Below are 23,328 nucleotides of genomic sequence, written 5' to 3'. Positions count from 1 at the left end.
CCGTCGCCACCCTAGCACCAGAACTGGGACGAACCATCAACACCTCCCTCAGGTCAGGCATCTGCCCAGACGACTGGAAACGGGCAGAGGTAAAACCCCTCCTCAAGAAACCAACGGCCTACCGTACGGACCTGAAAAACTACCGGCCCATCTCTCTCTTCCCCTTTGCGGCCAAAGTCACTGAGAGAATAGTAAACACCCAGCTGACCGCCTTCATAGAAGAGAACTCCATCCTGGACGCCTCTCATTCTGGATTCCGCAGCAACCACAGCACCGAGACTGTCCTCCTCGCCGCCACCGACGACATCCGCATGCTACTGGATCAGGGAGACACCGCAGCCCTCATCCTTCTAGACCTCTCTGCAGGGTTCGACTCCGTCTCACATCGCACGCTCTCTGCCAGACTTCACGACGCGGGTATACAAGGAGCTGCCCTCGACTGGATCCGATCCTTTCTTTCTGACAGAACACAGAGGATCCGACTCCCTTCCTCTCCAAACCCACGGAAATCAGCTGCGGAGTACCCCAGGGATCATCTCTCAGCCCTTCGCTCTTCAACATCTTCATGGCCCCCCTCACCGCCATCGTCCGACAGCATGGGCTCCACATCGGATCCTACCTGGTGGCCCCCCCCCACCCTCGGGAGCCCACCCACCCCTACAGACCATGCTCTGAACCTCTGCATCATCCTCGACTTCTCCCTCTCCATGAACCGCCAGATCAACGGCGTCGCCTCCACCAGCTTCAACTGCCTTTGCATCATCCGTAAGACCTTCAAATGGATCCCCAGCCCCCCCCCCGACTGCAGAAGGACTGTCACCCACGCACTCATCACCAGCAGACTGGCCTACGGCAACGCCTTCCACGCCGGAATCAACAAAACTCTTCTACACAAACTATAAGCCATCCCGAACGCCGCAGCCAGACTCGTCCTCGGGACACCGCGCCATGAGCACATGACCCAACACCTACGAGGCCTATACTGGCTCCCCGTCGAAGAGGGTCCCCTTCAAACTCCTCACCCATGCTTACAATTCCCTCAACAACATCGGACCCGATTACCTGAACGAGAGACTATCCTTCCATGTACCCAAGAGGAACCTCCGCTCTGCCGACCTCGCCCTGGCAGAGGTTCCCCGCATCCACAGAAAGAGAACCGGCGGGTGAGCCTGGAACGAGCTCCCTGTGAATATCAGACTCTTCCCCCCACCCTGTACACGTTCATGAAGGACCTCAAGACCTGGCTCTTTGACTGACCCGAAGCCGGCCCCGCGCCTTGAGACCCTCACGGGCGAGTAGCGCGCTATATAAACCCCTGATTGATTGATTGATTGATTGATTGTCACTCAATAATGACCCAGTAGATAACTCCACTCGTTTTGGTTCAGTGTCATGATATTTTTCTGTATGGCCAAGTTTGTTATTTCTTTGTGAGAAGGGCATGCTTGCAAGTATGGTGTCAGTGGTGGAATACCATCACATTGGTGGGCATCCGACACAACCCAGTACGGAGAAGTGATCCTGTTCCAGCTCAGCTCGTGTGTTTGCTCCTGTGCGTTGGGTGTACCTGCTCCTGCCAGTCAGGTCCGTAGCATCAGTTCCAGCACTAGTGAAGAGGAGGCTTTATCTGAGTTGTATTGCTTGCAGATCTGGTGGTCCTTGGGCTTGGGTTCCTTCTTTGCCCTGGTCACAACTCACCAGCCAGGTGCCCAACTTGGGTCACAGTGGGGATTTCCTTGTGCTGGTGCAGTTTCTTCACCATCTTGCATAGTCTTCTTCACAGACCCATTCATTTACAATAACATCTTTCCTATCCCATGCAGCGCCCCTCCTAAGTAGTCGGCCAGCTATGTCCTAGAAGTAGGGGCCACACAGCCCTACCTGGAGGACTTTTGAAGTTTCTGACCCAGCATTATACTCAAGCAGACAGACTTTGTGTATTCCAGCATTTCAGTTCTGTGACATGTTCTGGTAATTTCTGTCTGTAGTTTGCTGCCAACTCACAGAAGGACCTTGCCATGGTTTTTATCCAGAGTGTGAGCAGAAAGGTGGGTTAGAGTTGGGAGTTACCTGTTAGGAGAAACCCAAAACAAGGGCATAAAAGGTATGTGGACTGTTCCACTCAGCTGCATTTTAATTTGTGATGAGTTGCTTAAATACTGTCCGGTCTGGCCCTCTAAAAGGATCCTTGGAATGTCTGAGTGTGTCCTAGAAATCACACTGGCTGGCTGTCTAGGATCCCTCTGACCCTCAATCTTAGGTGCTACTCAGAGTCTGTAACATAGATCATGCAAGCCAGTGGACCACGGCCCCAAGCACTTCACTCAGTCTACACGCTTCTTCCACTCACATAGACAGCTCACACAAGCCACATCAATATCCCTCACAGAAGAGTGATTGTCCTGGTTGTGGGGGACTGGCAGACAAAATTTAAAAACATGAAAGGTCATTAGGCCCCCCCCTCCCCCTCTCTCTCTCTAGCAGGTGGCCTGGAAAATGCCTGTCATGCAATTGTTATCACTTAGCTGCCACTACTGTCAGTTCTCTACTCTGTGACATGACAGTAGTCATTCTTTTCAATAGGAAGGTGCCTGTAATAAGCATGGATGTAGCCGAAGTATGATGATTAAAGTAGGTTTATTATATCTTTAGTACAGGATCACAGAAGAATCAGGTCTTGCGTATAGTAATATAGAAAGCCCCACCAGGAGCAGCTCCCTTGCTGCTCAGCCCAATCTCCCAACTGACATCCATCCACCAGGCATCCTCCACATTCTAACATTACATCACACACACCAACATTCTACTATTCATCCACACTGGCTGAGCAGCAAGACCGGTAAGTGGGGAAGATATATAGCACCTAAACCAGGATACCACACACCTTCCCCCTTAAAGGAACGCAAACAAATGAATAATAAAAGCTTAGAGCATGGTCATTGTAAAATTGAAACTTACAGTAAAACCATAAATGAATCCACTACAAATAAACAAAGAATGTCACAACACATGACCACCTCTTCCCCCTTTATGTATCAAATAAAGGAATGTAATTGTCAAACTGTCAATACATAAATCTTGCACCAAAACATTTTTAAACAATAACAAGAATTGATTTCTATGTCACCAAAAGGACATACTCGTTGGCCAGACCAGCATGGTGATGATGACAGAGAAAATAGAAAATGAAAGGTGCAAGGGGGTACTCACATTAAAATAAATCCATAGATAGTAAGTTAGCAGGTGCAAAGTCACTCACAGGTACCGTGTGAAAGTGAAAAACACCTATAGAAAATTATAGCTAATAGCTACTACCACATACCTAACTTGATAACAATTCCTATAAAGAAACTTAAGAACAAACATGTAAGAATCATGTAGGTGACAAATCCACGGGCAGTACTTTAAGTAAAAGTGGAAAGTCACATGCAAAGTACTATAGAAAAATTCACATGTAGAAAACAAGTGGGTGACGAATCCACGGGCACTAAATTAAAGAAAGGTGGAAGGTCACATGCTCATATGCACGCGCATAGCACTGTAAATTAAATTAATTTAATATCATGCACTAAAGGTCACATAGTCAGAAGACTATTAAAATGTATACTAAATCCATAACACTGTCCTTACTAAAACTTGAGAAACAAAAACGCTGTAAGGAAATCCATTAAAACAGAATAGATGACAAATCCACGTAACGGTGGCATGTCACATAGCCATGAAGCTATTACGATCTAAACATTTAACCAATCCACGCACTATAAATATGCATAAGTGCACAAGTGGAAACCATAAAATGGATGTTACACCTGTAACTCTAAACGCAAACAGTGAATAAAATTCCACCTACAAATATTCACGCGATGGTGCGAATGCAAACAATTAAATAAAAATTGGACATTAGCATAAACAAGATATGCATGTCGTTTTTGTTCTCCCATGTTGAACTAAGAATAATTTGAAACAGTGCCTGCATTGAAATACGAAGTTCAAATGAGGGATAGTGATTGTTATTTGAAGAAAATCAGGCATTCCGAGGACCTTGCAGTAAATCTACTTTGCTGAATAAGGCACTGAAATTGATGAAAGAACATTCGAGAAGTGCGTGAGGGAGGCTTCTGAATGAAAAGCATGAAGGGTGAGGTCATTTTCCGAAGTAAAGATGGCGGCACGCTTTTGACATCGTGCAGGGAGGTTGAAGGCAAGAAGATGCTTCCATAGCTACTGCGCAGCTTTGTTGACGTTGTAGAAGCGTCACAGCAAACGAAGAAGCATCTAAAAAATGTCGTGCCCATGCAAGGCTGCACGCGCAAATGGAACGTGCTGACTGTAAGCACGAGCCACATTTGAATGAATTGATGGCGGTTCAACTGCCGCAACGGTAAGGAAAATATTAATATCATACATAACATCAAAAAAATCACGTAACCCTTTCATAATGAAAATCATTTGAAAGTTCCAACGATTGAACGTAGTTGAATATAGCAAAGCAGGGTCAGCAAAGGTTGAAAGCCTCCAGCGCAAAGTTCGATAAAGTAAAGCAGAGAATCGAAAAATACTGACAAAATGAAACTTGCTTCATGGCAGCGAACCGGGGAATAAGTGACAAGTAAGATAAATCGCTGCAGGCATGGAAATCCTTTGCTTTTGAAGTAAATTTAAAATAAATAACGCTGAGGAATGAAAATGAAAGTACTTTAATCATGGCAACAAAATCGAAGACAGCAGGCATGTAGAAATTAAAACACTGCAGGCAAGGAAATCCATTGCTGCTGTATAATTAAAGTTGTAGGACTTAGATACAGTATTAGTTCACCGGGTTGGTAAATCCTCACGTCTGTAGCGGCTGGTAAACCATCGCAGCGCTGGTGTTTTGGTAACACATATAATGCTCACGCCCCAGCAGCATATGCAGAAATAGATCTTTTTCCCTGATGACAGTCACGGGAAAGTAGAACGAGAAAGTTATTTTCCTTGAACATAACTCCTCCATTAGGTGGCAGCATGTAACTCTTTCTCCGATTTCATCACTCTGATGCAGATCAGGAATCACTGACCTGGTAGACATTTCTTGTCCCGGTTCTGATTTCCTTCCTCAGTTCTGTCTCTCTGAAGGGTGAAGGAAGGCAGCAAAGCAGGATCTGTGGGCAGGTGGAAATTGCAGTAGTCCCTGACGTTCTTCCTCACTGGACAGGTAGTGGCCTCAATGACAAGAAGAGACAGGCAGGAAGAAGCATGACACTTTGAACAGTCAGGGACTGGCACATTTAACTCGTATGCAGACAGTAACTGGCACATCCACAGTTGTGGGCGACCGGTGGAAGGTCACTGGTGGAGCTTGGTCGGGGTGCCAGTAAGCTTGAGTTGCTTTTGAGGAATTCTTTTATCTTGCTTGTAGATCTTGATCTTAATCTTGAAAATCCATGAAGTTTCTTCAGGTGTAGGTTCAATCCAATCGTCGCCAAATGTAATAAGCATGGATGTAGCCGAAGTATGATGATTAAAGTAGGTTTATTATATCTTTAGTACAGGATCACAGAAGAATCGGGTCTTAAGTATAGTAATATAGAAAGCCCCACCAGGAGCAGCTCCCTTGCTGCTCAGCCCAATCTCCCAACTGACATCCATCTACCAGGCATCCTCCACATTCTAACATTACATCACACACACCAACATTCTACTATTCATCCACACTGGCTGAGCAGCAAGACCGGTAAGTGGGGAAGATACATAGCACCTAAACCAGGATACCACACAGCCCCTTTGATAGCAAAGCCACACTTTGGGGATCGAAAGATCTCAGCCAAGGAGCCCCCACTGAGGGGCCGGTTGGGCATTGCAGCACCGGTCTGACTAGGTGCACCCCATGATGAAGCATGTCACTCTACCCGGTGTGTGATGGCACTTTGATCTGAAAATTCAGATCCCTCCCTTCCCCGGGATCCTTTAGGCCAGATCCCCCTGACTGTTTCTAGGGTTTCCCTCCAGTCAGAGGAACTGCACCCTGTCTAATAATATACTGTTTGGTTAGGAACATGGGTGCCGGACCATTTTTAAAGAAATCGCTCCTTGTTCCTTACCTTGATTACTGGCATAAATACTTTACACATTGCCTCTAAGGTAAGCATGACTGCTTTTGCGCCAAGCTACCGGATAGTTAAGCTCAGGTAATATGTGGTTTTATTGTGATTTCACTCTGACAGAAATTATGGCTGCTGCTTGAGTAGTATTTTACCCCCCTCGACCACTAACCCAATTTACTACACATGGCAAATCATTTGCTGAACTGGGTGAAGAATATGGTTTCTCTTTTGGCTGAAATTTCTATAAATACCCTTAATAGCCACACCTTTTAATACACTCCCAAAATGCTCACTGACTATATGCAAATACATGCAGAAGCCTGAAAGAAACATTAGCGGTTGTCTGCTTTCCAAATAAAATGCACACAAAAATGTGTAATAATCATTAAAAAAAAAAACTCTGAAAAGGGTCTTTAGCCCGCCCATTACTTATTATTAGTGGGCTTTATCATAACTTAAATTGCCTTGCTTCTCATTGGGCAGCCGTGCAGACTTCACTTCCTCTGTTTGTTCATTTGACCAAGCATGCTCCAAGCACTGATTAATGTCTTCATCGATGTACTTCTGCCGCTCACGCTCAAATGAGGCATTTTTTTCACTGCTTCTGTCATTTTCCTTACTCCTTCTTTTTTTTTATTTTTTTTTTTAATTTTTTTATTTTTCTCTCAACAAAAGTAAGTACAGTATTTCTTACGTTGAACAGTTTACAATATTCTCCTTAAGTTCTATTACTTTTATCACCTTGATTATACAATAAGAAAACCTTGAGGAAACGTTAAGAAAATACAAAGAATAAAGGAGGCTCAATCGTCCTACTTTTGCTTCTCCTTCCAATTACTTATTGGCTCCCAGATCCTTCTCCCCAAACTTCTTCCTCTCCTCCCTTTTCGGGCATAAATATTTTGTTCCATATTATATGCGTACAGCGTGTTTGCTAACCACGTTTGGAATTTTGGTGGGTTTTTGTCTAACCAAGCCCTAGCTATTGTCAATCTATAGACAGCCATTATCACAAACAAAAATTCTGCATACTGCTCTTGCTCCCCTTCAGCCACTCCTAACATGATCCAAGATGGTACCAAAGAAATCACTATACTTAATGACCTTGCTAAAAACCCTTCTATCTCTTTAATCAGTGTTTGTAGCTGGGGACATGTAGCAAATATATGTATACTATCTGCCTCTAACGCATCACAACGAGGGCAGTTAATTCCTGTAATCCCACCCCATTTTGCTATCCTTGCAGGCGTAAAATATAAAAAATATAATGTTTTATAGTGTTGCGACTGGAGAGGAGCTGCACTTAATATTGTGCGTCCTAAGCACAACGATTCAATAAATAGGTTGCAATCACCTCCTATTTTATCCGCCCATTTCATGCCAAATTTCTCCAGATCGTCCTGGGTTTCTTTCAGGAGGACTGCATAAAATGACCTTATTGAACAATCCCCCATCAACTTAATTTTCTCCATTATTTCTATTTTATTAAAGCCTGCAGGACCTCCCGTTTTGTTTTTGAAGAAGCTTCTAATCTGCAAATATTTGAAAAAACCCCTATTATCTAAACCATATGTAGTTCTTAAATCCGAAAATTGCTTGAAACCATCCTGGGAGAACAAATCTCCTATTTGCGTAACCCCCCTCGTTGCCCATTCTGCCATTATCTGATCATCAAATATTTCCGGTGGGAGCGATCTGTTGTTAGTTAAATACACATATCTATGAAACCTCCCCATCTTCACCCTCTTTAAGAAAGCGTTCCATACCGTAACTGCTGCTTTAACAGTTTTAAACCTAGTTCTCTTGAAATAACTAAAATCTATACATTTTAAAAAACAATTATAAGAGTTTGCCCCTAGCACAGCAGCGTACACCCCAGTTGACATGTTATACATTCTTACATCCTCAGTATTCCCCCCTATTAGACCTTGTATATATTGTAAAACAGTTGCCATATAATACAGTCTAAAATCAGGTGCCCCCCATCCCCCTTTTTCCCTGGGTAATGTCATGAACCTGTAGGCCCTTCGAGTTTTGCCATGTGCCCAGATAAACCTATTACATATAGACTCTAGGCCATTAAACCAACTATTTTCAAACAGTAGGGGTATAGACCTAAAAAAGTATAAAAATTTAGGTAAGACCAACATCTTGATGGTATTTGTACAGCCTACCAGTGAGAGATGTAGATTATTCATTTTTTCCAGATCCTTTTTGACTAGGGCTATTAGTGGTGTCATATTGTTTTCTACAATCTTGTCTATTTCTGCTGTAATTTGCACCCCAAGATAGGTTGCCGCTCCCACCACTCTGCCGTCATTACAGATTGCCCACTGATTTTTTACTATCTGAGTTTTACCATTATTCAGACTGTATCCTGAGAACTGACCAAACCGCACAGCTTCCTCTTCAATTACCCTGATAGCTTCCAAGGGTTTTGCAGTTAGAATAGCCACATCGTCAGCATATGCTAATGTCTTTAATCTACAGCCATTTAAAACTAGTGGTGGAATCTGTGCATTACTTTCTAACTTACGTATGTAGGGATCAAGGTATAAGGCAAAGAGGAGCGGGGAAGAAGGGCATCCCTGCCTTGTTCCCCTCTGAATCCTGACTGCGGATGACTGTCCTCTATTAACCTTTATTTTGGCCGTCGGGTTTATATATAAGGTCTGCAGAGCCTTAATAAATCCTACCCCTATACCAAACCATCTCAAAACTTCCCATAGGTACCTCCAAGAGACCCTATCGAATGCTTTCTCCGCATCCAAAAACAGAGCTGCCATAGGGTCTCCTAGAGTGCCTGCCGCATCAAATGCCGTAATTACTTGCCTGACATGTTGAGTTGTTCCCTTACCCGGGATAAATCCATGTTGAGAAGGGGTTACCACTGATTCAACTACCCTAGACAGCCTTTTCGCCAGAATTTTGGAGAACACCTTAACATCTGCGTTCATTAAAGTAATGGGGCGGTAAGCCCCCGGGAGATCTGCAGGTTTACCCTTCTTCGGTATTACGATGATTTCCGCGCCACCCCATGATTCTGGAACAGAGTCACCCTTCTGAGCTAACAACATAACGTTAAACATTTCTCTTACCAGGGATGATTGGAAAGTCTTGTAAAATTCTACCGGGATCTGATCCGGACCAGCTGCCTTCCCAGATGGTAACTCCCTCAGGGCCTCATCCTACTCATCCAAATGCAATACCTCTTCTAGCCCCTGCCTATCTTCCTCCGATATCACTGAGGGTTCTATCTCACTTAGATATGTCCTTGCATCCTCCTCTCCCTCCGAAGCATCTTCTGTATAGAGCTCCGTATAGAATTGTTTAAAAACCTCTCTTATCTGTTTCACTTCCTTGACCCTACTTCCCTGAGAGTTCCTGATCTCTTTAATATCAGCCAGCGCATCCCTTTGTCTGGCTCGGACAGCCAGTATATGGCCAACTCTTTCACTAAGTTCATACACCTTTTCTTTATTTGCTATATACCTCTCTACTGTTTTTTTCCCCATCTCATCCATAGCTTCTGCCTTAAGAGCAACTATTTTCAGTAAAATCTGCTCTATTGATGCTTGTGTAAGTATGGATATCCTAAGTGCTTCTTCTGCTTCCTCAAGTGATTTTTTAAATTGTTCAGCTTTTGCCTTCAACATTATTTGGTCCTTAATTACATAGCTCAGGGTTTCTCCTCTTATTCCTGCTTTAAAAGCATCCCATACTATCCCCGATGATGATGTACCCCTGTTTATCTCCCAGTAATCCTTAATCCAGTTGCTCATTCTTTCCCGATACCGTTCGTCCTGAAGCAATGTTCTATCAAACGTCCATTGCCTCAGCTCTCTATTACTCCTTTGCCCAATTTTTAGAGATAAGACTAACGGGCTATGGTCTGAAATGATCCTTGGTTCCCTGTCTATTCTAACTCCATCCAACAGCCCTCTTGTTATTAAAAAATAGTCAAGCCTCACCATCACCTGATGAGGGGCTGAGAAAAAGGTACTCCCATCTAAATTTGGGTGACATTTTAGCCAAGGATCTTCCAATAAGTTGTGTGCTACCATATCTGCCAAGGCTGTGTGAGTCCTCTTTTTCCTCCCTGTGTATTTTCTGGTAGGATCTAAAAAGCTGCTGTCTGCGTCATGTATATTCATATCTCCACATACTATAATAGGCTCCGGCCAGTTTGCCAACTCTGTATCTAGAAACTGAAACATTTCCGGATCATCTCCTGTGGACCCATACACCGAGACCACCGTAATAATTTCTCCCCTAAAACTCAGTTCTGCCATAACCCATCTACCCCATTGATCCTCCTTCTTTCTCCTAACCAACGTGTCCTGTCTCCTACCGAGAATCACCACACCTCTTGTTTTTGTGTTTTGATTAGTTTTTGCTAAAACATTAAAGCCAAGCTGATCCAATAAATATGCTTTATTGCCTTCAATATGTGTTTCCTGAAGACACACTAAATCGAGGTTCAACGATTTTAGCAGGGCGGCGGTTTTAAGTCTCTTATTTAATTCATTTAGGCCACAGATATTTATTGAGGCTATCCTACAAGTCATCGTAATACATATTTTTTCCCCCCAAACTCTATATATACCTGTACCACCAATAGTTCAATATTCATTATTTCCTTGTCAACAGTTGTTTTTTTTACTACGTTACTGCACATCCTGCATCTACAATCCTCCTTATATATACTGTACTTACAATCGCCTCCTAAGTATGTGTCTATCCCCTCCCCCTCCCTCTGTCTCCCTCCCTTCTGGATCCCACCCCCCCTAACAACAGGCAAATAGGTCAGTCCTGACCTATGCGTGGCGCCTGTAGTCTGTAGTGTCGCTACTCTCTCCTATCCTGTTTTTCCCCTCCTATTTGCTATATCTCATGGCCATTTCGGGGCTGTTACGGGGTTTTTGGTGGGCTATTTGCTGTCGTTCTCGGTGGAGCTCTCCCTTTACCTAGCTCCGTGATCTCAGCAAGATACTCTCCCGCTTTTATTTCAGACATAAACATTTTAGTATGCCCATTCCTAATGACTTTCAGTCTTGCCGGGAACAACAGATAAGCTTCTGCACCCTGCTTTTGAAAGGGTGCAATCATCTGTCTTAACTTCCACCTTCTTTCCACGGTGACGTGGCAGAAATCTGGCCTGGCAAAAAATTAATTTCCATCAGCTGTCTTTCTAGAGTCTGGTCTAGCTTGATCAATTATTTCTTGCCTTGCTAAGAAGTTCCCTAGACAAACCAACATTGCCCTTGGGAGTGCTTTCTCTTGGGCCATCCGGCTTTTTTTTACAAACAGAGGATATCTGTGAGCTCTTTGTACTTCTAGTTCCCAGTGCCATTTTGATTCTGGAAAGGCTTCTTTTAATACCTTGACCACGTACCCTCTCGGGTCTTGTCCCTCCCGCCCTTCCTCCAATCCCAAAAGTCTTACGTTGTTCCGCCTCTGGCGGTTTTCAAAATCCTCCAATTTCCATTGTAGGTCTTCCACTACCTTTCCTTGCTCCATTCTAAAAGTCTGCCAGTCTGTTACCTCATCTTCCACTCTGCTTGTTCTTTCCTCAACTTGCGTTACTCTCACCTCAACCTCTTCATATTTTCTATTTACTTTTCTTAATGATGCCTGCAGTTTTTTTGTGTCTCTTTTTGCTCTTCTACTTTCTGCTCTGGCCTCTGACTGCATCTGCTTTAATGTTCCAAATAACAGTTCGAGAGTTACATTTTGAGGTTTAGGCCTCCCAGCACTATCTCCTTCTCCCTGATCATTTTCCTGGTACGTTTCTGATGTAGCAGCATAGTCCCATGACAATTTTTTGCTCGTGTTGCCTCTAGACCCTCGACCATCTCTTCTAGTTCCAACTTTTTTTTTCTGAGTCACTAGGTCCCTGGAGCCCCGGCTTTTATCAGAGCCCGAGGAATTTTCTGTGCAACTTTGTTCTTCCTCGCTTTCAAGGTCGCTAATATCCGTTGTATCAGAGCCTTCATTAACAGAAAAAAATTCAGGGGAGCCACCCCTCATACCTCTGTCTTCTCTGCCGCTTTTTACACTGACCTGGTCAAGATCTTGGTGCTCTCCGATGCTCTGAGTGCTCCCCCAACTCGGGTCCAGGTGTTGCATATTTCCTTTATTCAGCCCTGCCTCCACAGTCAACAGCGCGTCTAGCATTTCCACATTATTGCGCTTTTCCAGCTGATCTAACGCGCTGGAATCTGTAGCGTCCTTTTCACTCTCCTCCTCGTTCGACTTCTCGACTCCGGCTCCCAGCTCCGCTTGATGCGTGGTACTTCCTTCCGCTCCCAGCGGTTGCCCAGCAACCAGAGCCGCCGGGCTTGCGTCCTCGCGGTCTGTTGATTCTTCGGCGTTCCAGGCGGCTGGAGGCTGCGAGACTCCCGCGCTACTCTGCAGAGCCGTAGGGTGTCCGCTCGCTACCCCAGAGTGCCCAGATTGTCGAGGGTCATCCGGATACTTCTGTGAGATCGTGGCTGTCTTCAATACAAAGGACTCGGGTAATGTTGACTGCCGCATCTGCTCCTTTAAAGTCGTCGTTGTTTTCAGCCGATGAGTTTTCCCTTCCAATTCCAATGTCTGGTCCCTTACCGCCTTGCTTGATGTTGAACGAGTCTCCGGTCTTGCCTCAATCTTCTTTCCTTGCCGCTCAGCTTTTCTCGGCAGGGGTTCCTTTGTAAGGCGGGTGAACCGCTCCGCTTGCTTTTTAACATTTAGTGGCCGAATCTTTAGGGATCGCTCCAGAGCGATTTTCCTCTCTTGCCGCTAAGCCATCCATGGAGCCAGTCGCTCTGTCTTTATCGTTATCCGTACTTCTGTTCTTGTCTCCATGATTGTCTCTACCCAGCTTACTTCTCTGCGACATACCATATGACACTTCGCCACTGCTGAGTACACACCTCCAGCAGTAGGACAAAATTCTCCTCACACCAGCAGTAGTTCTCCAGAGTAAGCCTAATCTCGCATCTACTGGCAAGATATTAAATAATAGCCCACCGAGGAACCACATCCCAGCTCACACAGGCCTCTTGACATCCTAGGATAGGAGAGAAGCAGAGGAGCGACTGGTGCCTACAGAGCTACGGCGGCCATCTTGCCTCGCCCAAGGAAGATTTTCCTTACTCCTTCTTGATGTGTGGCCTCATCTCCCCCCCCCCCCCCCCCGTTCTTGCTGCTGTCCTTCCTACCCCCGTCACTTGTTAGCCCTGCTGCTACGGTTTAATCGCTGAAAAAAAACCTGTGCACAGTCATAGACCTTGCACAGTTGCATTGCAATTCCATGACTTTTGTCATTCATAACAAATTTGCATAACACCTTGGCTACGACTACTTCCAATCACTGGCACCCTTGGCTCCTTCCTCCCCAGTCTTTCTCCGCTTATGCTAAGGTGCCGAGATCCACTGAGCAGTAGCCTACACTCAGCAGTCATTGTGTGTTCACCCTGATTGTTCCTCTCCCTTCCTCCTCAGCAATAATTGTCTTTAATCAACAGGGGTAAGAAAACAGTCCTTTTTGAAGGTGCCACCCCCCCCCCCCTCCCCCCCCCCCATTTTGACTACTAGACACTGTTTTTTTTTTTTAAATGAATTTATTGTGCACAAAAAGGGTTACAAACACGGGCCTACAACCACCAGGGCCGGCCGCTAGTAGTCGAAGTGTTCCAGCATATCAGAAAACAATGACTGGCCCACAGGGGCTCCGCACTATCACAGTAGATCAGACTGCACATAAGGGAAATCAGAATACACGCTTTTTGTATAAATAACAACAAAAAAGAAAAATGCAAAAATACAACAAACAAGGCGAAACGACTTATGAAGGGCGGAGAACACCAGCCGGGGGAGTCAACACCCAACCACCCAAGGGCGGTCAATAAAAGAAGACCTGAGAGGGAGGGGGGGGCCACGAGAGAACCAAATCTGTACTCCAAAGTACGAGATACACAAGGAACCCTCAAGGATCAGGGGGACGAGGCAACCCCGGACGTATCCACCAAAGGGGGAGCACAGATAGACCCACGATACGCGTTCCACTGCCCCCAAATTCTACCCCAAGCCCCCGGTTTACCACGAGCCACATACACCGTTTTCTCCCTGAACATGCCCCAGTCCATGTTCTCCTTCCAGACGGATACGGTGGGAGGCCGCTGGGAACCCCAAAGCTGTGCAATATCTCTCTTTGCAATCATGTTCCCCAAGGCCGCCCACCGAGCCTGAGCCGCATTGCAGTCATTGGGCTCCCATACATTCAGCACACAACGACGCACCTCCGGCAGCAGAGCGACCCCGGTGACTCGTCTCATAATATCATGCACCCGGCGCCAGTATTCCGCCACCTCGCGGCATTCCCATAGGATATGGAGAAAGGTAGCACTGAGCCCGCAGCCACGCTTACAGAGTCCGTCGTCTGAAAACCCCATCGAGACCAGGCGGGGGCCCGTCACATATACACGATGGAGAATCTTAAGCTGGACCAGGCGGAGACGGGCCGGGATGGCCACCTCCTTAGGGGATGACAGTGCAGTCTGCCAGTCCTCATCGTCCAGCTCCACCCCATCTCCCGTCCATGCCTCCCGAAGACGCACCAAGAGGTCAGCACGATTGTTTATCCGTTTTTTGTAAATCAGGGAGATGGTACTGTCGGGGACGTGACCATCGAGTATGCGGTCCTCGAGAGGCGAAGAAGAAGGGACCGTGGTCCCCTCCCCAAAGACCGAAAGCAGGGCGTGCCGAACCTGTGCATAACGGAAGAACTCTCTGTCACTAAGCTCATACTCGCGCTGAAGCGCCGCGAAGGATTTAACCGCACCTTTAACCCACAGGTCCCCCACTCTGCTGATGCCGATCGTATCCCAGCGCTCGAAGCCTTTCGTTGTCCAGAGGCTTCCCAAGCGGTCTGAGTCGAATAGAGGAGTGGCGCACGTTAAACGCTCACTCCAGCCCATCGCTACGTTAGCCGCCTTCCATACACGGACCGCAATCCTGGTAGGGCCCGTAAGGGCCCTACCAGCAGACCGCGAGTAAAGCGCTCTGTTATAGTTACCGCAGGGGAGCAGGAACTTATCCATCTCATATGCCGGGTTCGAACCAGTAGCGTACGTAGCATGATTAATGGCAGACAGCTGGGAGGCCCAATAGTACCGTCTAATATCAGGAAGCGCGATGCCCCCGTCATACCAGGAAAGAGTCAGCTTGGCCAAAGCGATACGCGATCGCCCGTCCCAAACCAGTCTCCTCTGCAAACTCTCCACCTCCCTAAAGTAGGCCGCAGGAATGACATCAAAGGAGTTCTGGAGTGCATAAAGGAATCTGGGAAGGGACATCATTTTGAACAGCGCCGCGCGACCAAGCGGAGACAAGGGCAGCTTACACCACCGCGCCGTATCTGCCCTCAAACGCCGGAGCGGAGACAGGAGATTCTGCTCATAGCGGACCGCCGGATCCAACGAAACGTACACCCCCAGGTATTTAAAGCCGGACTGAGATATTTGGAGCGGAAGCCGAGGTGGCAAGAGAGGAAGACCACCAGAGATAGGATACACACAAGATTTGGACCAGTTAATTATCAGACCCGAGTTTTTCCCGAAGGAAGTAAGGACATCAAAGAGAACATTGAGCGACTTCCGCGGTGAGGTGAGATACAAGAGAATATCATCCGCGTACAATGAAACCCGATCCTCGAAGCCCGGGGCCCACCGGAGCCCTCTAATCGAGGGCTCCCAACGGAGCCAGGCAGCGAGCGGTTCCAGGGCGAGAGCAAAGAGCAGCGGGGACAACGGGCACCCCTGCCTAGTTCCCCTCCCGAGAGCAAAAGGCAGAGAAACCCGCCCATTGACAACCACCTGAGCCATTGGTCCAGCATAAAGGAGCTTCACCCAGCTAAGGAACCCCTCCCCAAAACCAAACTTCGCCAAGACGGCCCAAAGAAATGGCCATTCAATGGTATCAAAGGCCATCGTGGCGTCTAGGGAAACCAATATGGCCGGTTCAGCGAAGTACTCAGCCCTAGCGAGGACGCCGTGCAGACGCCGTAAATTGAGAGCGGTATTACGATGTGGGATGAAGCCACATTGATCCGGATGTATCAAGTCACATATAACGCTCAGCAGGCGATTTGCGAGGACCTTAGCAAGGATTTTGGGTTCGGCATTTAGCAGGGAAATAGGCCTATAGGAGGCACAGCGGTCACGTGGCTTACCCTCCTTGGGAATCACCACTATAGTAGCCAGACGCTGGTCGTCAGGAAGGGAACCCCTCTCGAGCGATTCCTGAAGCATATGACGGAGGAAAGGCGCGATTTTATCCGGGCGCAACTTATATAGTTCAATCGGCAGACCGTTGGGGCCCATAGCCTTGCCCGAGCGGAGGGAGCGAATCGCAGTAGCTATCTCTTCGACAGACAAAGGGGCATCCATCAGCTCGCGGTCCTCGACGGATAAGCCGGGCAGGGCAATATCCCGAAGCAGAAGACGAGAGTCGTCATCATCTCTATCAGACACCGGGGAGTACACTGCACGGAGGTGGTCAGCAAAACACTCAACAATCTCACCAGGCTCAGTCACACACACTCCATCCGACACCCGAAGCTCCGGGACCACACGATTCACTCTCTCCTTCTTGTCCAACCAGGCAATCAGCTTACCCGCCTTGTCTCCGGCGTCATACAACCTACCCTGCTGCTCCCTATACATAGTCTTGGCAGCATCAGTGACGAGAGACTTATATTCAAACTGCTTCAGGCTGAGGGCATGCAGCCCATCCGGGGTGACGCCCGCCTCCAAGGCTGCCTCCAGCCCCGATATTTCAGTCTCCAGCGTCACAACCGCCTCTCTCTTAACCCTCTTGGCCTCCACTATCTGGGACAGGGCATGCCCGCGGAGCACTGCTTTGAAAGCTTCCCACAGGGACACCGAGGACAACACCGACCCCTCATTCTCAGAAAAATATTGATCAATCGACTTAATCAGGCTATCACAGATCTTGGGGTCTCGCAGGTACCAAGGGTTAATAGGAGCGATCCGCCCAGCGGACCGCGACCCGGTGTCAAAAAGCAACCACAGTGGGGAATGATCAGAAATACCCCTGGCCAGGTGTTTGACCTCTCGAATCCGAGTAGCCTGGGCCGCGGGCATAAGGAAATAATCCAGTCTGGAGAGAGTCCCATGGGCCCCAGAGTGAAAGGTGTACTGACACTGTGTCGGATGCATTAACCTCCAACAGTCCACCAGACCGAAGGTCTCCAGGAGCCCGCCCAGCCACGCCTGGGCAGCAGGGAGGGCCCTGGGCGGATGACGGTCCAGGTCACCCGAGACAACCGAATTAAAGTCCCCACCCATAAGCAAAAGACTGTCAGGAAGCCCAAGCAACATCCGACCCAAGTCTGAGAAGGTGGAGTTCTGGAGGCCCGGGGGAACCTAGACCGAGATCAAGGAAAGGGACTGCCCCTCCCACCTCCCAGTCAGAGCCACATAGCGCCCTCTATCGTCTGGGACCACCCTGGTGATCTCCAACGGAAGTGAAACTCGCAAGAGAATGCCCACCCCTCTCGAACCAGTGGTGAAACCAGAGTGGGCCACAAGTCGATATCCCCCCCCTGTTCATAGCCCGACAAACATTGCCAACCAGATGCGTCTCCTGTAAGAACACCACATCAGGAGTCAGACGACGCAGATATTGCAGCACAACACCCCGTTTGATACGGTCCCCCAATCCATTGACGTTCCAAGACATCAATCTCAACCCGTCCCCCCCCATCCCCTCCAGTAGATCAAGGGCCCCCTAGCAAAGAGCTCAACACCCAAGGATGAACCATAGCCAATACTTCGCCTTGAAAACAAAAAACACAAATCCAAACAACCCCACCCACCCACCAACCCCCCCCCCCCCAACTCCAACACCCCCCACCCTGCACCCCTGCGGTCCAAAAAACCACCCCAACTTGCAGTGTGCCTGTCGCCCTACAAACCCCATTCTACGAAAAGACCCCGGAGGAGGGAAGGGACCCGTCCCCGCCCGCTCCCCACACACAACATAGTGAAACAAAATGCACAAAAGAAGTAGAACCCAGCCGAACAGTACAACATGGCAGAGTCCGGGACCATAAGTCACTCCAAAGGAGACCCGCCACCCTCGGTACCGGCAGAGGGCCCAGTCCGGTCACCCCGGTCCGGCAGCGAATCCAGCCAGTCACTCACAGTCGCAGGAGAGTCAAAAAAGGTAGTCCGATCTTCATGTTCCACTCGGAGCCTTGCAGGATAAAGCATAGAGTACTTGAGACCGAGGTCCCGGAGACGCCGCTTCACCCCCTGGAAGCCCATCCGCTGTTTCTGGACAAGTTGGATGAAGTCCGGGAAAAAGTTAATGGACGAGTTCTCATGTCGGACCGGGCCATGGACCCGTGAGGCCTGCAGAATCGCGTCTCGGTCTCTGTAATGGAAAAGTCTTGCAACGATAGGCCTCGGGGGGGGAAACCCGGTCGCGGCCGGCCACCTGGGACTCGATGGGCCCGCTCCACAGCGAAAAACTTACTCAGGCCAGCGGGAGCAAGATGTTCGAGGATGAGCTCCTCGACCAGGAGATCAACCGGGCGGTTATCGGAGGTCTCTGGAACGCCTATGACGCGGATGTTATTGCGGCGGGCCCGTCCCTCGAAGTCTTCCAGCCGCCGGGCCATCAGATCATTGGCCGACTTGAGATCGCCGAGAGTGGCCTGCAGGTCCGACACGTCCGTACCAAGGGAGGACGTCCGCACATCCAGCGATTGAACCCTCTCGTTAGTCTTAGAGAGATCCGCCCGGATTAGCGTAATGTCAATGGCCACCGTGTCGATTTTACGGGCCAAGGCCTCGTACTGCGTAGCGATGGTCTCTCTGATGCCCTTAATGGCGCCCATGATGTCCTGCAGGGACAGATCCGGAGAAATGGACGGGCCACCACTGGTGTCCTCCGGGGGGACAGTGGCCGTCCCGGGGGATCCTTTACCCTGAGTGTAGCGGTCCATGTTGTTCGTCTGGACCGGTCCCCCACGTAGGGATGTTTTGGTCTTATGCCTCTCGGGGTCCCCCTTGCCTCCCATGAGAACCTCGATCGCCGAAGGGGACCACCGAGGAAGCGTCGAGGTGGCACAGGCCAGGCAGACGCGTGTCGCACCACAGGCCGCAATATGGCGGAGCGAAGGGACCCCCGTCAATGAGCACGCTGGCAGCAGACGAAGCCACCGGCATCAAGCGAAGGCAAAATGAGAGCCCAGTCGCACCAAGCAAGTCCACAGTCCAGCCCCTCAAAGACCAAAAGTGAAACCGAAAGTGATGTGACGGCCACTGGCACAGCCCCGCTGCCGTTGTTGTTCAACTACGCCCCGGCTCCACAGATCACCCTCGCATCGGGCACAGCCGTCGGGTGGGCCTCAAAAGTTCAAACCACCATAACTCCGGATTGCCAGGTCCGATTTGATTTCCGAAAGGAGTTTAGTGTTCAGCCAGCATTAGTCTCCCAGATTCCATCAACCAAGTCAGGATAGAGTCAGGATAAATTCCGAGGAGCAGCGAGGGTCCGGGGAGCCCTGTGCTCACGCGACCATCTTGGATGCGCGCTAGGCTCCTCCTCTAGACACTGGTTTTTGACTGAGAGTGCCCCCTCCCTAAATATATTATAAGTCCCTAGTATATGATACCAGTGGTAACTAGGGTATGAGTTTCAAAGGGGTCACCAGACCCTAAAGCACTGTTTGTGCAACCCTGAGTGACCCAAATAAACTATTGACAGCAGGCCTGCCATTGCAGACTGCAGGAGCAGTGCAAACTGCCCGAACTAGACTTTGCCCTCTCCATGTTTGGTAAAGTCAGTGCACTATTTTTAATATATTCCTGTCGCCCCTACAGAAGGCCTCCTGATCCCAGGAGGCTGAATGCTCTATATTAAAGGTGATGACCTAAGACTGAAAGCTTATATGTCCCTATAGTGGCCTTTTCTATTAAAGGTTACTATAAGTTATAAGTGGTCCCTAGTATAACATGGGCTCGCAACCGGTCGAAGTTGGCAGCTCCATTATGGTACCATCAAAATAAGTCAAGTTGGGTATCAAACAACTTGCTTCCTCACCCCTGACAAGAATCTTGTGCTAAGGACGATGTGGCATGCACCCAAGTGACTACCTTAGAGGTTGCCCACCTGGTTGCCCCACTGCCAAGACAGGAATATGACCCCCTACCAGGAGGTGTGAATTATCCCAGGAGATGGAAACTTTGGCCTGGTTGGGAAGGAGATCACGCCTCCCTCCCTGACAGGATGGTTAGTGTAGTGGCACATCAGGGCAGTGAGCTTCAAAGTCTTCACCACCTGTGATGTGCAACCAGTCTGCCTCCCAAAGGAGGAAACAGCCTACCCCCTTCCCTCAGGCACATTTGCATCTGGGCAGGCAGGAGGATTGGTTATTCAGGAGGTGTACACCCCTAGAAGGCTAGCCGCACCTCTAGGGGTGAACTACCTGGTCTGTACAGCTGAATAATCAGCCATTTTTAAAAGTGGTAGATTAGTGGGTTCTGGGTAGAAAATGGTGATTCCTCCCCCACTAATGTGGTCCCATCCGGGGCAGATTAGCCCGCTGAGGCAAATATCCCATTGGCCACTCTCCCTCTCACCCACACCCAATAAATCTAGAATTTAAGGGCCACCCATGACACCATAACCTCAGTTCTGATCTTACTTGCAACAAAGGACACAAGACGAGACCAGAGTCTGCGACAACAGACTAGTAATGCCTGACTGCTTTTTGCCACTCTACCAGGACTGAGCTAAGTATTTATTATTGTGAATCCATCTTTAGGGTATTGTGAGAGTATTGCATGGTAAAGCCTAACCAGCATCACCACATAATACTCCACCTTCATATAGGGTCTAATCCCTGAAACCAGCCAATGCGCACAGAAAGGATTGGGCTCCATTATTTAGAAGGCTCACCAGCTGGTCAGTGTCGCTCCATTAATATGCAAAGCTGCCAGACAGCTAATCTCGACAAATTGTTTGTTTCCTTAATTGCTCTCTAAGGGCAAAAGTGAAGACTAGCATTGGCAAACCCAATAGGTCTCGCCTATGTGCAGCGCTGGCACTTTATAGCACCTTTTTTTCTAACTTTATTTTTTAGTCACGCTACACTGCTGCGCTGCAGTAAAACATGGCTGAAAGACATAGGGAAAGTCGATAGCTCTTGCATTGGCGAGAGCTGCAGGCTTTGCCAGTGCTTGTTGCATGAACGAATATTCACAAGCACGTTTGCTCCTGCGGAAATCTGCTCAGTGATTGTAAATTAACTTTCTTTACACCACTCTTGTTTCCCACCAAGCAAAATGTTTAGTTTTGCTCGTTAAGAGTACATTTCCACTGTTTCCCAGCATGGTATGAGATTGTGAATACCCTTAAACACGCAACATGCAGGTATGCAGAAACTCACATGGCATTCCAATCCTGGATCTACATCCTCCCGCCTGCTCCAGTGTGTAGATTTGCGGAATGGTGGCAAAATCAGTTTTGCTAGAATACAAACCATGATATGAGGCCTTTCATAATCAGAGAGACTTTTCTCAAAGGGCTGATATATGAAAGCCTTGCCATAGTTCGACACTTCACTGCATGTCACCTAAACGGACAAGTGTGTATGTGTTTCAATTTTTACAGGATAAAGAGATTTCTGTAGCAAGTTGATAATTAATTAAATTCTTCACCTTTGATGTGTGACTTATCCTTGTAAGAGATAATGGTAAAACCTAATCTTTTAAATTGCTCTACTGTTCTTGGGTTGAGTTATGAGCCAGAATATATGCATTATGGCAAGCGCCAACGCCCCTTGTCCACCTTAATTTAACAGTTTCAAAACTTGGTAAGGAGATTTCTGCAAAGAACCCGAGTGGGGAGTTTTGATGCAACTTTGACAAGTTGTTTTAACTGTTAGAAAGCCTTTTGCTAGTGACTTGTAAAATTTTGTTTTGGAGGGTCCAGGAGGTGTACCATCTGAATGCAGAAGTGCAACATAATTTTGTAATATTTATTTTGCTTTTTTGTAGTGAAAATGCTTCGTAAAAAAGATGTACCGGCTACAAGGAAGTCTCCAGCTCAAGCTGCAAGAAAGGCCTCAGTTTCAGCAGTGAAAAAAGTCCCATGTACAAAAAGGGCCCCTGCAAAGAGAAAATTAGCAGAAGAGTTTCTCCCTGGGGAGGTATTAACTGATGGAGCAAAAAAGCAATGGAAGTTAGGAGTGCCTGTGGGCCAGGGTGGCTTTGGACGCCTTTATCTTGGTGAGTGCTTACAAAGGTTGTTAACTTTTTTCCAGGTTTGTTTCTTTGTACTCAATTTGCCCTTCAAAGTGTCTTGGATATAATTTGGAAAGATTTTTGTGAGGCTTGACTTGAAATGAGCATTGGCAAAGCCAATATTGCTCACAGTTGGTATGCCAATGCAGATCGATTGGCTTGCGTGTGCCTTTTACTGGTGGTGGTAAACCTTGGCAAAAAAAAAGCATGATGACATGTATGTATCCATGCATGTGTAAAGACTGGCTAGTTTGACGTATGTGCATGCATGCACATGCAAGTATATAGCACAGCGTGGCTGCCATTTTGTCTTATTCCTTTTTTTAAAAAAAATTACAGTTCCTAGATGGTTAATGCCAATCTTGAAGCGGTTAAAAAAAAAATAACTTAGGTGTGATTTTGAAAAAGGAGCTGCTCAACAGCAAATTGTAGCTGCCTTACCCTTTAAAAAACCTTTTTAAAAAGTATTTTCATTTTAAATAGGGCTAACACTGTGACATGAGGGACAGAGAAGCAGAATGGTGGAAATGCCAACATTCACTGGGGAGGAAAGAGACCAGGAGCAACCATAAGGGGCAGCGGTAAAAGAAAAAGACCAAAGCAGAGCAAAATACGAGGGGAAGAAGGGAGAAACACAGACAATGTGTGTCGATGTTTGAGGGGAAGCAGCATATGAGGGCAAAATCATGAAAACACATGTACTGCCATTGAGTGCTGAAGGAAAAATTTAGTTCCTTGAATGCAAGTATTGGAAGCCAACACACCATCTAATCAGAATGCAGTAAAGAAGAAATGTCCAGAGGTGGAAGAAACCAAGAATAATGAGGAACGCCATCAATTTTGAAGCTGTCTGTAGACCACACCTAGAAACCACTGATGCAGAAATTAATGGGTGAAAAGCATGAAACGACAAATACCATAAC

The 23,328-nt window shown here is 47.6% G+C and overlaps 1 protein-coding gene across 1 annotated transcript in view; it reads left to right on the top strand.

The window, feature by feature from the left end:
• Positions 1-23,328, top strand: part of VRK1 (VRK serine/threonine kinase 1) — a 309,962-nt gene that overhangs the window by 24,150 nt on the left and 262,484 nt on the right. Inside the window, exon 2 of the mRNA XM_085626433.1 lies at positions 22,160-22,390. Coding sequence (XP_085482559.1) covers positions 22,165-22,390 — 226 coding nt within the window. The 5' untranslated portion in view covers positions 22,160-22,164. The remainder of the gene's footprint in view (positions 1-22,159; positions 22,391-23,328) is intronic.

This window comes from Triturus cristatus, chromosome 9 (genome assembly GCF_964204655.1).
Source record: "Triturus cristatus chromosome 9, aTriCri1.1, whole genome shotgun sequence".
Lineage (NCBI taxonomy): Eukaryota > Metazoa > Chordata > Amphibia > Caudata > Salamandridae > Triturus > Triturus cristatus.
The sequence above is the reverse complement of the archived record's forward strand: the minus strand, read 5'-3'. Positions and strand labels throughout refer to the sequence as shown.